General features: G+C 34.9%; 1 protein-coding gene across 1 annotated transcript in view; it reads right to left on the reverse strand.

The window, feature by feature from the left end:
• Window positions 1–11,087, reverse strand: part of LOC109839338 (uncharacterized protein At3g06530) — a 34,752-nt gene extending 23,665 nt beyond the window's left edge. Inside the window, exons 1-17 of the mRNA XM_020407767.1 lie at window positions 10,824–11,087; window positions 10,604–10,741; window positions 10,517–10,553; window positions 10,014–10,109; window positions 9,815–9,932; window positions 9,557–9,730; window positions 7,435–7,605; window positions 4,783–4,838; window positions 4,534–4,623; window positions 4,301–4,449; window positions 4,010–4,092; window positions 3,798–3,926; window positions 3,612–3,686; window positions 3,362–3,527; window positions 1,233–1,372; window positions 1,024–1,131; window positions 120–300 (exon numbers count right to left, since the gene is read on the reverse strand). Coding sequence (XP_020263356.1) covers window positions 120–300; window positions 1,024–1,131; window positions 1,233–1,372; window positions 3,362–3,527; window positions 3,612–3,686; window positions 3,798–3,926; window positions 4,010–4,092; window positions 4,301–4,449; window positions 4,534–4,623; window positions 4,783–4,838; window positions 7,435–7,605; window positions 9,557–9,730; window positions 9,815–9,932; window positions 10,014–10,109; window positions 10,517–10,553; window positions 10,604–10,741; window positions 10,824–10,983 — 2,071 coding nt within the window. The 5' untranslated portion in view covers window positions 10,984–11,087. The remainder of the gene's footprint in view (window positions 1–119; window positions 301–1,023; window positions 1,132–1,232; window positions 1,373–3,361; window positions 3,528–3,611; window positions 3,687–3,797; window positions 3,927–4,009; window positions 4,093–4,300; window positions 4,450–4,533; window positions 4,624–4,782; window positions 4,839–7,434; window positions 7,606–9,556; window positions 9,731–9,814; window positions 9,933–10,013; window positions 10,110–10,516; window positions 10,554–10,603; window positions 10,742–10,823) is intronic.

Here is a 13,744-nt window from a genome sequence, read left to right on the forward strand (position 1 = left end):
GGATAAAATGGCAGTAAAAAAATTGCCAATAGAATATTGTAGTCCATATGTCATAACGCGAACAGGAAACGATTAGTGGGTGTCAGAATTATACAGACCTAACTCGTAAATATGCATACCTTCATTATGGATAACTGATGCCTGCAATATAATAAGGAGAAATAAACTTCTCGCCTGTTCACTGCATCTTCTACACTCTACAAGCCACTCAATATGCACATCAGGGTTTTTTCTAAAGGTTTCAGCCAAAGCTTCGGTTGTTTTAAAATTGACATTTGTAATGTAACCAGATTCCAAGATCTGCATTTATTAAATGTTTATCTAGATCAGAACACAAACAGGCTAGGATAAGAAAAAGAAAAGACAAACATTTAAACAAAATAACCGATACATGGTAAAAGAATGAACAGAAGAGGGGTGATACTGAATTGACAGCTAATAGGAACAGTTACATCTTCATAAACCACAAATATGATGATAACTTTAACCAGTGATCGCACATCATATTTTAAGCAATGACATGCATACAAAAGCATATATCAATACTAAGAAATACAGCACAAAATTTTAGCAGGTCATAAATCTTTCTTTTTCAAACAGGTTTTCTTCATTGAATTCAAATTTCAAAGTGCAAGAGAGGAGCAAAGTGTTTATACAAGTAAACAACAGCAGTGGATTAAATATCAATTTATAAGAAGAAAAAAATGGAAAACAGGTGGGAAGGTGGTTAAACCTAGGAAACTACGAAGCTGAAAAAGGGGAAAAACAGAGGGCAAATAATATAAACAAATATTAAAAAAAAGCTCCAGCATTTGAAAGAATACAAATAAAAACATAATGATCCTGAAGACTAGCCAGTCAACAAAGTAAAGAATTCATATGACCACCCCCCCATAATTCAAAGATAAGTTTATTTTCTTATCCACATTACAGGACAAGCCTTTCTGTCAAGAAATATTGAATGATTAAAAGATTTTGGAAATAAAATGTTTGTTGGAAAAGTTGCACGTCCAAAATCTTTACTTTTCCTTTTTCTGAAGATGTTGGGTCCAGATCAATGTTGCTATCATCATAAAAGGGCCATCGAAGTTGCTTCGCTAGTTCCAAAGCCTTCAAATTCAATCTCCAAGTCTGCAAGTATCAGGAAAAGAACTTATTATATTATTGGAGCAAAATAATTAAGAGCTCGTAAACACATATCAGGCAGAAAATGCAAGATAGAGTAAGCAAACCTTAGGAAGAACAAGAAGCAGAGGAAAGATAATGGAAGCAACTTCCTTGGAATAATCTAAGTGATCCATTGGGACATCCAAAACCATGTGTTCTAGGCACAGTATGGCAACATCAATTGCTAGAGAAGTTGCAGATGTACCTGGAGAGACAAACAACATTTAGCAATAATGGATTTTAAGAGAGAGGATGAATCGGTGCAAGAGAATAATAACATGAAGGCATAGGAAGAGGTAGTAGGTATCTGTGGAGTTTATCAACATCAATATAATTGAAGAGTTAGCAATCAATACATATACAATTCTAGGTTGACTTGATTTGAATTATCTCATCATAACATGTTCTAATTTTCTTTTTCGTTGAACTTCCAACAAGAAGCCGTATTACTGAGACCATATTGTCTCCAAGTCCGAACTCCTTATTTACACAAACATCCAATTCATTAGGGAAATCAAATCTTTCCATGACCCATGTCAATCCATATGCAACCAATATCATGTTTGAAAATTTTCCTCACCTTTTCAGCAGGTTGTGTGATTTTCAGAATTTTTTTTTTCATCAAGTGAAACAATTCCTAGTCTTCTCATCAAGTGCTACAATTTCACATCTAGCACGCACCTTAAACCGCATTACAAATGCTAGTTATTTCACGGATTTGACATTTAATTTCATCCTCGTCTAATTTCATCCTCGTCCTTAGAACAATCTAACAACAAAGATATGCTTTAAAAAAATTCAGCATGCTACAGCCACCTCCCATTAAAGTCTACATGCTGCAATTTCTTTTGTACCCAACTGACTTAAGTAATGTGCAGTAGCGGTCCTGAAAAGTTACCCTATATTCCTCTACAAAAACACCACAAAAGAATCTTATGATGGTTGGTCAGAAAACCAAAAACCCCTTCAGCTGATGGGGTTAAAAATTCATAAAAAGTAAACTTAACACTCCCTTTAGACAGAAGGTGTTTGGGGCTTATTTTTGGTCACACTAGCTTTTAAGTTAGTTTTTTCACATCTATCTGTTCAGTAAAATACCAAATAAGTTAGCTTATAAGCTCCAATTTAAAAAACTGCTACACCCCAGCTTTTCAAAACTAGCTTATAAGCTCACCTAAATAGGCTAGGTTTAAACAAAAAATTTATTATTCTATCCTAACAATTTTTAAAGCATTTTTATCATGAAAGCCAAAAGCCACTAAAAGCCAGCATAGTTTATAAGCTTCAAAAAAATTAGCCATCACAAACACCTTCATAGCTGTAGAACGCATGGGAAGGTAGCCAACATAAACATGACTCATTTGGAAAGCTAAACCCCAGGAAGAAATAACATTTTTAGTTTACTGTGATGACTTCTGAATCCAAAAGGTGGTGGTCCAAAAACATGTAAAGTAATTTACGCAAAGGCTTAAGCTAATTGGTACAAAATATGCAGGAAAAACATGGAAGTGAAAGCATGGATATCAAGACCAAATACACATTTCAATATTCAAAACAGAAATTTTCTAAAGAGCCAATCATCCACTGCTTGGAGATTAAAAATATAATTCTCCAGTAAAGCATCTAATAAAAGTTTATTACATGAAAGTAAACAGAGTGTAAGAAAGGTAAACAAAAAGTTGATTACGAGTTAGACCTTAAAACAAACAAAAATAATGCTAGTTTGAGGTGTAAACAAAGGGAATTTTATGCAGACAGCAGATACAAAGATATGCAGTTATTTTCTTAGCAGAAACCGAGAAAAAATGTATGATATTGAATTCAATATCCTCATTTGGTATATGTGCACTTGGAAGAAAGATGCATAATAATGAATAGTAAAAGAAAATCAAACAATTAATAACTTGAGCCTTAAATTTCAGCCCTTTCTCACAGTATATTACAAAAAAAGATGGGTATCAGTATCTGTTTTTGGTAAAGAATAAACACGAAATTGGATAAGCATAGTTTCATATATGAAACACCTTAGTGCTAAAAATAAGCAAGTTCCAGTCAGAAAATCAACTATAAGGTCACAGTAGTTCGCATAGAAATGTCTAGCCAATGGCAATACCTTTTTTTTTGGGTTAGTGGAAAGGAAATCAGAACTTGTACACCTTCTGAAAAGATGATCTATTTACTAAATAACACTTACTTCTATTTATTATGTCAATGCATCTGAAAAACACATCCCGGTAACTTCTCAGGAGACAAGAAGGATTAACTATTCCAGCCAGCCCAACAGATAAAGCTGCCTGGACAACAGTCAGATCATCATCATGGAGGCGTCGGACTATTGCATTTTGTGCATTTAAAAGTTTCTGCACAAAGAAAAATACAAATAGGAATGTAAATCACAGTAAAATTATTGGTCTGGTTATCTATCAAAAATTACCACAAGCTACCTCCGGATTAGCAGACATATCGTTCAATATACCAGACGCAGCTATACCTGAAAGAGCTGCTAGACGAATCTCAGCCTGTATCGTAAATAAATAATAGCATTAGAGATTCAAAGGAGGAAAATGAAATTGAGGGGAAAAGCTAAAAGGATACTCATTTGCATCAAAAAAAGAAATGAAATATAATACCTTAGGATGTTCAAGAGAAAACCAGAATTTCGAATCACAGGTATCACTTGGCATCTCTAAACCTTCATCAAACATCTGGCATAAACTTCTGAAATTGGAATCGCCTTCTTTGAGATTCATTTTGGAGCTCTACAACAATCAGTAACAATATATTATTTAGTATAGAATTGAACAACAATAACACGAATCAAAATCAGAACACTGCACCAAACCTCAAGGAATTTCTGAACAGCTTCCCGCAACTCAGAGGAATAATGTTTATCAATCACAACCAAAAGTTTCTTTGCCCATTCACCTGAGATAGTCATGAGGGATGGGAGTATGAGATAGAGGTACTTAAACATTAAGACACCAATTTGGTGTTTACGCATAAAAGAATAAAAGAATACAAAATATAATCATATCAGATGAAAAATCAGAAACAGAGAGAAATTTAATTGACTTATTCCAAATAGAGATCAGTTAAAGGTCACAGCTCATATTAATTTGATAATTTAAGGTACCTTTTTCGTGTAAATTTGAAGTATCTTTGTTGTGTAGGAATCTCATACAATGTGCGAGTATCTTAGACACAACCTTATCAATGATCTCCTTAATTTGAAGAGTCTCTAACATATTAATCAGTCCATGAAGATAGGAAGCATCAGATGAACTGTGAAAGGAAGAACAATCAGTTTCAAATATTACAATGAGAAGAAATATTTGAAAAGCAAAATAATTGAGAGCAGTAGATAACCTATAATCAACCAATGTTTCGAGATAAAGGCATAGAAATTTCTGAATATTGAATTCCTGTGATAAACCAGAAAGCACCCCAGCAAGATCTCTACAAGAAACAATACATGATTAGGGCCAGTGGAGTGCCAAAATGGAGAGGGGAACAAAAAGCAATTATGAAATAGAATGTGACCAACCACATTTAACCTTCAAACCTCGATAAAAATCAAAATTAAAGCTACAAAGAGCCAAACTTCTAAGGGAATACCTAATTTCCTTCAAAACCATCATAGTCTTCTTTGAAAATACTTGGGTTGACTGCGACTGGATCAGGAACAAGAAATTAGATGCATAAGTACAGGTCAAACACAAATCAAAAGTATGGTACTTAGAAATATGAAATGAACAAGAAGCTATAATATCTAGTAAACGTCTCCAACCAATATTGGATGTATGCAAACGCACAGTTGAAACATGCAGTCCATCCATGTGAGACGCATACAAATATTTGAATCATTATAACCAAAGAATCTGTATAGGCATGTTATGCCTCCTTACACAAAAGCCAATGTTTCAAGAGCATTCTACTAAAATAACTAAATAAGATCCTGCAATATATTAATAGTAACCAAGTATACACATTCACACGAATCAAATATAAACAAATATACCTGTCACTTTGTCTTGGATTTTGGATAACTGGTGTGTTCATAACCCTGTGTAAGAGTTTGACACTCTTTTCCATCCAAGGATCATAATTAAGTATAAATTATATCCATAAAACTCCTAAGGAGAAATTAAAAAAAAAATCAATGGTAAGAAGTAGTGGCTGAGCCAGGCTTTTTGGCCAGTGGGTCCAAAATAATTAATAATTATTCTTCTGAGTTTAGTATGTACCTAAGTATAAGCATAGAAAGTGGAGAGATTGAAGAAGATGATGATGATGATGATAGGGATAGATGATCAGATTTCTTTTATTAATTAGAATAACAAAGATGATGATGAAGAAGAATAGGGATAAATTGAGTAATCTAATTTCACGATTTGGGTTTTGTAGGGCGTTTTATTTTTCGCTGAGTCGAAAGCCACTGTGAGGATAGAAGCAAAGTTGGGGAAACAATAGGGATAGAGATGATATAATTTTACCCCATAGCCTTTATACTTTTTCAAATTTCAAGAGGGGTCCATGGACCAATTGGACCCTACTTGGGTCCCCCCTGGTAAGAAAACAAACTCATAAAAACAACTGATTTTGCAAGCATAATATTCTTGTCTACCTATGTATGACGTAATGAAAATTCAAATGCATAAACAAACACCTAAAATAAACAAAAATCAATACTAACAAAAAGATCCTCATAAAAACAATTGCAAAAGTTCCACCACTTCGAGGTGTGTAACTGATGTGGGTTCTTTACAGGTGCTAAGTATCTTAAAATTGAATTAGCCACATCACAGATGTTATAGTTAGTGTATAAAATATCAGGCGATGCATCGGGCTTTACAGCATCTTGCACCGATATTCACAGATTTTTAGTGTATTTTTTACATTTATAAATTTTTCAATATATCAAATGATATCCGATATATCGGTCAATATCTGCAATATCAGTCGATGATGGTTTTTTTTCTTCTTTTTTTTTTGTTTGGGTTTGGTTTTGGATTTGGATTTTGTTTGGGTTTGGTTTTGGATTTGGATTCCCAACCAAGCAAATAAAACTCTCTCTTTGCTTTAAAAATCACAACCGATCTCACCAAAATCCTAACCTTTACAATTCGACGATCACCTCTACTCCGCCTCTCTCTTCTCTGTCCCCCCCCCTTTGCCCTCTCTCTCTTCCCGATACTCTCATCCTCTCTCTGCTCTCTCTATTCCTCTCACTCTGCTTTCTCATCCTCTCTCCGCCTTCTCTCTCTATTCCTCTCACTCGGCTCTCTCTTCCCCTCACCGCTCTGCCCTCTCTCCCTCTCTCTCCGTCCACTCTCTCTAACTCTAATCTCTATGCCTCTTTGAAGGGTATGCACATGAAAGGTTTCATGATGTAATTGAAAATCAAGTTTCTACGATCTATTAGTCATTCAAAATATACATCACGATGCCACTTCTTATGTTTAGAAATCATTAAATATATTTAGATTACATGTTAGAATGCTATATTATCTATGAACAGTGTTGTAAATAGCGGCCAATAGCGGGGCTATAGCGGCGCAAATAGCGGTCGCGGCCCTTCAGCGCTACGCGTAGGGGTTTCGCGGCTGGCTTAAGCGGAAAAATCCGCTATTCATTCGAATAGCGCGTGAAAGCGGATTTTAGCGGGTAAAAAGCGGGTTTTCGCAGTTAAAAGCGGATTTTCGCGGTTAAAAGCGGATTTTTGTTGTTAAAAGCGGCTAAACCCACTATCACACATATTATGATGCTATATTTCTTGAATTTCTTCATAGTTTCATTCATACAACAAGCTTATTAATTGTTATTTATTGATAATACAAGAAATTTACAACTAATTGAATTTTTAGATTTTTTTATGAATTTTCTTATTATTTAGGATATTTAAATATATTTAAATTTGACCGCTATTTGACTATGCGCTATTTGCCGCGATTTCGCCGCAATAGCCCGATATAGCCTTAGCGGTACCTCGCCGCAACGCGCCGCGATCCGCTATCAGCAACCTTGTCTATGAATATCATCTGATATGACACCCCAATATTTTCTACATAGCTCGATATATACCCGATTTCCACAATCTGATAGGAATTTTGGTTGTCCAATATTTATTAGAAGTTCGATATTAAAAAAAATGGTAATAGTCCATCAAAACAAATATTTGTACATCTCCGGGCACTATTTACACATGTTAATATCCAACAACCAATGTCTATTCAACAAATATTTTGGGGAAATGTGATTAAACACTACCTGGACAAGGGTAACTATGGCCATTATCGTCACGCGGATCCATGGTAAGTCAGCTGATTGTTTTGCGTCGTGTTGAGCTACCCTTGAGATGTTGAAGACCAAACTTTGGATGAGCTTAGGTGCTAACATTGATCTTGTGGCTAGCAAACCCACAACCATCAAAGCACCAGCCTGCGAGATTACATTTGAACAATGAAATAACAAAATATTAAGAATTTAAAAATGAAAAAACATTTCATAATCATATTTGCAAGATCCAATACAAAGGAATATTATAGACAAGAATGTACAGAAAACTGAATGTACATTATTGTTTTCCTTCCATTTTTTCTAAATCTGGACAACAGCAAAAAAAATATCAATTCTTTCTTCCATATACAAAAATAAGTCCCACGTCTTATTTTTGTAACTGGTAGCCATATATATGTTAACAGTAATGGTAACTAAGTACCCACCAATTGTAAACTACTTTGGTATTATAAAACCTAAACATCTCTAAAAATAGTGATACATGCACTGCAGTTCACAAGAAAGCAACTCAAATGCTCGTATCTTGTAAGATATTACTAATACAGCTAACGCTAGTCGCATGTTACACTACTAAATTTTTTAAGGTCCAAGGAGTTACTAATGGATTAATATCTATCATAAAATTTTGACATAATGCTATTAAACACCTTTAGGGAACGAGATTTTATCAATCAATTGATTTTTATTGCTTTAGTAAATTAATGATTTTGATTTGTGGTACCTTAGTTTCTGACAAACTTCGAACAGTTACTTTTTAATTTTGTCTCGTAACATGTGTATGAGGCTCAGAACGTGAATGTCATCTATTTTTTCACCTTACATTAGTCAATATTTTGAAGTCTTTTTCCCACTACACTGGATGATAACAAGGCGGCTTTTAGAAAAAGAAACGTATATCTAGTATATATTGATACGATTAAAGATATGTATGATAGAGTAACAACTACGATAAGAACAAATATAGGAGAGACTAAACTGTTACCTATTAGTATAGGTTTACAAAAAGAGTAAGCCTTAAGCCCTTATCTTTTTGCATTAGTTATAGACCAACTTACTAGACATATTCAAGTGAAGTCTCATTGTGTATGTTATTTGCTGACAATATAATATTAGTTGATGAGACTAGAAAGAGAACAATATCTAAAGTAAAAAGGTGAAGACAAACTTTCGAAACTAAAGGTTTTAGAATTAGTAAAACAAAAACAAAATATAGTGAATGAATTTTTAGTAGAATTAAAAAGATAAAAGAGTCTATAGTACATATTGATGGCCAAGAAATACCTAAAAGTAATCACTTCCATTATTTAGGATCAATCATTCATCATAATGGCGAGATTGAGGATGATGTTGTCCACCAAATTAAATGGGGATGACTAAATGGAGGAGTGCTTTGAGAGTCTTATGTGATTATAGAATACCCATGAGACTAAAGGGAAATATATAGGTCGGTTATAAGAACAACAATGATATATGAATTAGAACGTTGGGCAATTAAAAACATGTGCAAAAAATGTGTAGCAAAAATGAGGATATGACAATGGTCTTGTGGCTATACACTAAAAAATAGCATAAAAATGAGTGCATCCTTAGTAAATTAGAGGTTGCTCATATTTATTGAGGATAAAATGAGAGAGATATAGACAAAGGTGGTTTGGTCGTGTACAACAAAAACCTATTAGTGCATTGGTTAGGAAAAATGATAATATTATAGTTAACCTGAAGAAGATGAAAATGGTTAACTTAAAGGCTTTGCAAAGAGATCTAGAAGTAGTTCTAAGAAAACTTGGTTAGAAGTAATTAAGAATGATATGATAATGGTTAACTTCAAGGCTTTGTTGTTGTTGTATCAGATAATAACAATGGAGAATATCAGTGAATAAAACTGAATAAAACATATACAGAGCCCTCTAGACTTTTTTTTATGTGCCCCAGTGAAAACCCATCTTAGCAAACATGAAACCATTCAGCGTACATAGAAAAGATATTAACCATTTAGTCCTTTGAAAGAACATACTTATGATGTTACGATGAATCCTTCCAAAGAGAGGAACAATTTAATATTGCAACAATCAATGAACAAAGGAGGACTTACCTTGTGATCACGACTTCCTTTCATATCAGGATTAAGCCCATTAGACACAAAGGGTAAGACCCTCTGAACCGTATCAGTATCTAGCTTAGGAATGGAACCTAAAGCTTCAACGATAACAGCAGTGCAAAAGCAAATAACTGGCCTTGCATGCTGAAACTCACTAGATGGTTTTGCCTGGAAAAAGACAAGAAAAAAAGTACAAGCTCAGAACTTGAAGTAAAAGTGCCAAAACAAGTAACAAAAACTAACACAACATACATAATCACACAATATCTCCAAGATTCCTTTATCCCGAATGCACTGCTGCACGATAACTTTCCGGGGAGGCGGGGCACCCGAGGTCTTAACACCCTCTAGAAAAGCCCATTTTTTATCCCTGTGCCAACAAATAAAGGAACAGCATGACATCAAGGTTTTGCTAATCAGTAAGGCGAACTTACAGCAACAACTAACTTACCCCAGATCTAACAACTGCACAACCCTAACAAACATGTGGGTATCATGATAAGGCAGCGTACACAAAACAAGCTCTTCTGTATTAAATGCATGGATCCTGCAAAAATAAATGTGAAGTGTTAACTTAAACAAATTGAAAGAAGCATGGAAACTTCAATTACAAATAAGGCTTATTTGCATTTTAATACCCCAAAGTTTCATCAGTTTTTAACTTTGATGCCGTGAAGTTTGGCAATTTGATAACCCAGAGTTTTCAAATTGACTTTAATTTAGTAACATGATGCTCAAAAGCCCTAACGTTGTTCCTCTCTTTCCTAAAAACTAAAATTTGGTAGAGAATTTTTCTCATTTGCCATTTAATGTTGATCTTCATGAACAAGATTAATGTCTTGCACTTCGGGCGATCAAAATGTCAAAAAAAAACTTCAAATTCAAAAACACTGATTTCTGGATATTACAAAGCAAACAACTCTACAAATAAAAGATGTACACTTAAAAACATACTCGTATCGACGAATTAAATACTCAAGCGTCTTCGAATGCAAGTGCGGTGCGGTTCGAAAATCGCCGCCAGAAAGCAGCTCATGCAACAATCGAAATCGAGCGTTTCAACTTGTGCCTCTTCCTTCTGCACCATCTTTCCCCGGCCTAATTCCAAACTCGTCTGACTAAAAAGAGTATCTTTATATTTCCCAAACCTAGCATCAAGCTCAATGAGGGCCTCCAGCCCTAGAATCCAACACAAAAACATCAAATCCAGCAAAAAAGATAACTCAAACGTGAATGGAAAAGAGAAGGAAGAGATTTTTACCGGAGAGAGCGATTGAGAGAATGGATCGGAGATCGATATCGGCGGCCTCTTTGGGGTCGAACAGGATTGAGGGGCGAGTGAGAGGTCGACGGATTGGGTCCGGGGTGCCCTTGTGGATTGATTTGATAGCGCGAAGCTGAGAAGCGAGAGAAGTAGCCATGGCTGGATTCAGTTGAAGAGGCGGAGGAATTGGGGGGCTAGGGTTTTAGAGCGTGGAGACGAGGGGCGTGCTTAAACCCCCGATGCGTACGATTCGGCGAGCGGAGAATGTTGAGGTTTTTATACGTGGGTTTGGTGCGAAGGGAGGAACCGACCCGTTTTAGGTACGAATTTTGGGGGTATTTGCACTTTGGTACCCCGGAAGCTTTTACTCCAATTTTCATGGCTATCGCAGTCCAAAAAGGTGTAAATTATCAACGTGCCGTTAAAAGACTTCAATGTATCGAGAAAACACCTAATCTTTGAGATATTAAAGTGTCAAATAAAATTTTAGGGTATCAAAGTTATAAGTGTATGTAAAGTTTAGGATACCAAAATGCAAATAACCTTCTTTTTAGATATTAGACTCTTAGGGTTAGTCACCTAGAACTTTTTAAGTAGAATTGAGATAATTGGTAAAGTGAGATAATTTTTTAACACTGCGATAATTTAGTGAAACAATGATGGATAATTCTTGAAGTGAGATAATTTGGTAGGATAATTTGGTGGGATAATGGTGGATAATTTTATGAAGGGGATAATTTGGTAGGATAATTTGGTGGGGGTAACGGTGGGTATAAATTATTATTGTTAATAATTGTATATTAAAAATAATATAAGATTGATAAGCAATTGATTAGTCTAGTAATAACTATAAAATATAATGCAATAAAGCATCACTATTCATCTCAAATAATAAAATAAACTATAAAATATAATGCAATAAAGCATCACTATTCATCTCAAATAATAAAATATTTACAACTAAATAACAATCTAAATTCTTAGAGTGACTCGACTTCCATCATCCCACATGGCATCTGTCATAGAATTTCTCCAAGCTCCCGTAGATGCTCGTTGAGTCTGTTGAGTCTGTAACTCATCTTCTTCATCGGAATCATCATCTGCATCAACAACATTTCATGGAGCTTCTAGTGGAAGATCATAAATGTCGAAGTCATCATTTGTATTCTCCAATCTTAAAAAGTTATGCAATCCTACGCATGCAACGAACATCTTTATTTGTGTGGCATACGGAAAACCTGGAGGTTGGCTCTTGAAAATGTGGCATACGGAAAACCTGGAGGTTGGCTCTTGAAAATAGTGAATCTAGACTTAAAAACTTCAAAGATGCGCTCGACACAATTTCTAAGAGACGCATGCCGATGGTTGCAAACTTCTTTTGAATTTCGTGGTCGTTGTCGATTATTAGCAGGGCCAAACTCTGAAAGATGGTACATTTGACCTCGGTATGGAGCAAGAAATTGTAGCCTATTTGGATAGCCGCAGTCAACTAGATAAAATTTATCTGCAAACAAGAATAAAAAATATGAATGATAAAAAATATTATAAAACTAAAAAAATATTCATGAATTGATAGAATACTATGTAAAGATTATTACTCTATGGAAGTGGAAGTCCATAAGGTCTACTCATTGCATCCTTCAAGACTCTTGCATCATTAGCAGAACCCTCCCACCCAGCTAAGACATAAATAAATTTGAGATCAAATGTGCAAGCTCCCAAGACGTTCTGAGAGAGAAAATCATGTCTATTTCGATAGGGCGTCTGATCTATGTTATACACCATGCACGGTATATGAGTCTCATCTATTGCACCGATACAGTCCTGAATAATCAATGTGTCAGACCATCTCAAGTGATATATGTGTGGTCGCGCACGCATAATGTGTGCACGTGTGTGTGTCTGCGTGTGTGTAAAATCTAAAGCAATAATAATTACCTTGAAATAAGGCCAAAAGCGAGATTCTGATTTAACCTTATCAGGTGGATCAGTAGGGGGTGATGCCATCAAGCATGATGCTAAAGATACCAAAGCCTGTAATGCTTTATTGAAACATACACTTATGGTCCATTTTGATCGATCAAATCGATCAGTTGCAACAGAGTATCGTTGATTTTGACTAACCGTGAGAAGAAAAATAGCAATCATCTCCTCAACACTAATGTGGTATGTGTCTTGTATATGGCCCCGCTCTCTCAAGATATTGCATAACTTCATGAAGCAATCTGGGTACATGCGGTAAATTCTACGAAAATCTTGTGGATGATTATCCATCTTGGACTGTAAGTATGTGAGACCAAGATCTGTGATACCACGTCGAGGACTTCGAAAATTAAGCGTATTTGCTATGAACTCCTGTGATAGAAGTCTTGATACCTTTGTGATCAGATCTGCAGCCTCAGCAACTAATTCGATTACGCGAATCAAAAGATTATCATCGAAGTCTTCATGATGAAAATATAAAATAGGCAAAGTTTGATCTTCCTCCATCCTATTAAATAATATAACCAATGAAATATAATCAATTTACATGAAACTTATGAAAATATAAACTGCCATTTGCTTGCTTATTTCCATTCTTAACTTCCTCTACTAAGAGTCTAAGCAATTCGTTAGCCTCTGCTTCAGTCCATGTCATATAATCCATCCTTGCTCTTTTCTGTCCCTCACTTTCTAGACCTCGAAATATTTCTTCTTGATCCTGACTCTGTGATCTTATGTCCATCCTATAACAAATTCAAAAATAACTTTTCAAAATCTCAAATATGGAATTGGATTAAAATATTGGTGATGCCAGACTAAACATGATGGTGAGCAAAATAATAATAATAATAATAATAATAATAATAATAATAATAATAATAATAATAATAATAATAATAATAAAATGAATAATAAAAAGACTTCATTAACCCTCA

Source organism: Asparagus officinalis, chromosome 4 (genome assembly GCF_001876935.1).
Source record: "Asparagus officinalis chromosome 4, Aspof.V1, whole genome shotgun sequence".
NCBI lineage: Eukaryota > Viridiplantae > Streptophyta > Magnoliopsida > Asparagales > Asparagaceae > Asparagus > Asparagus officinalis.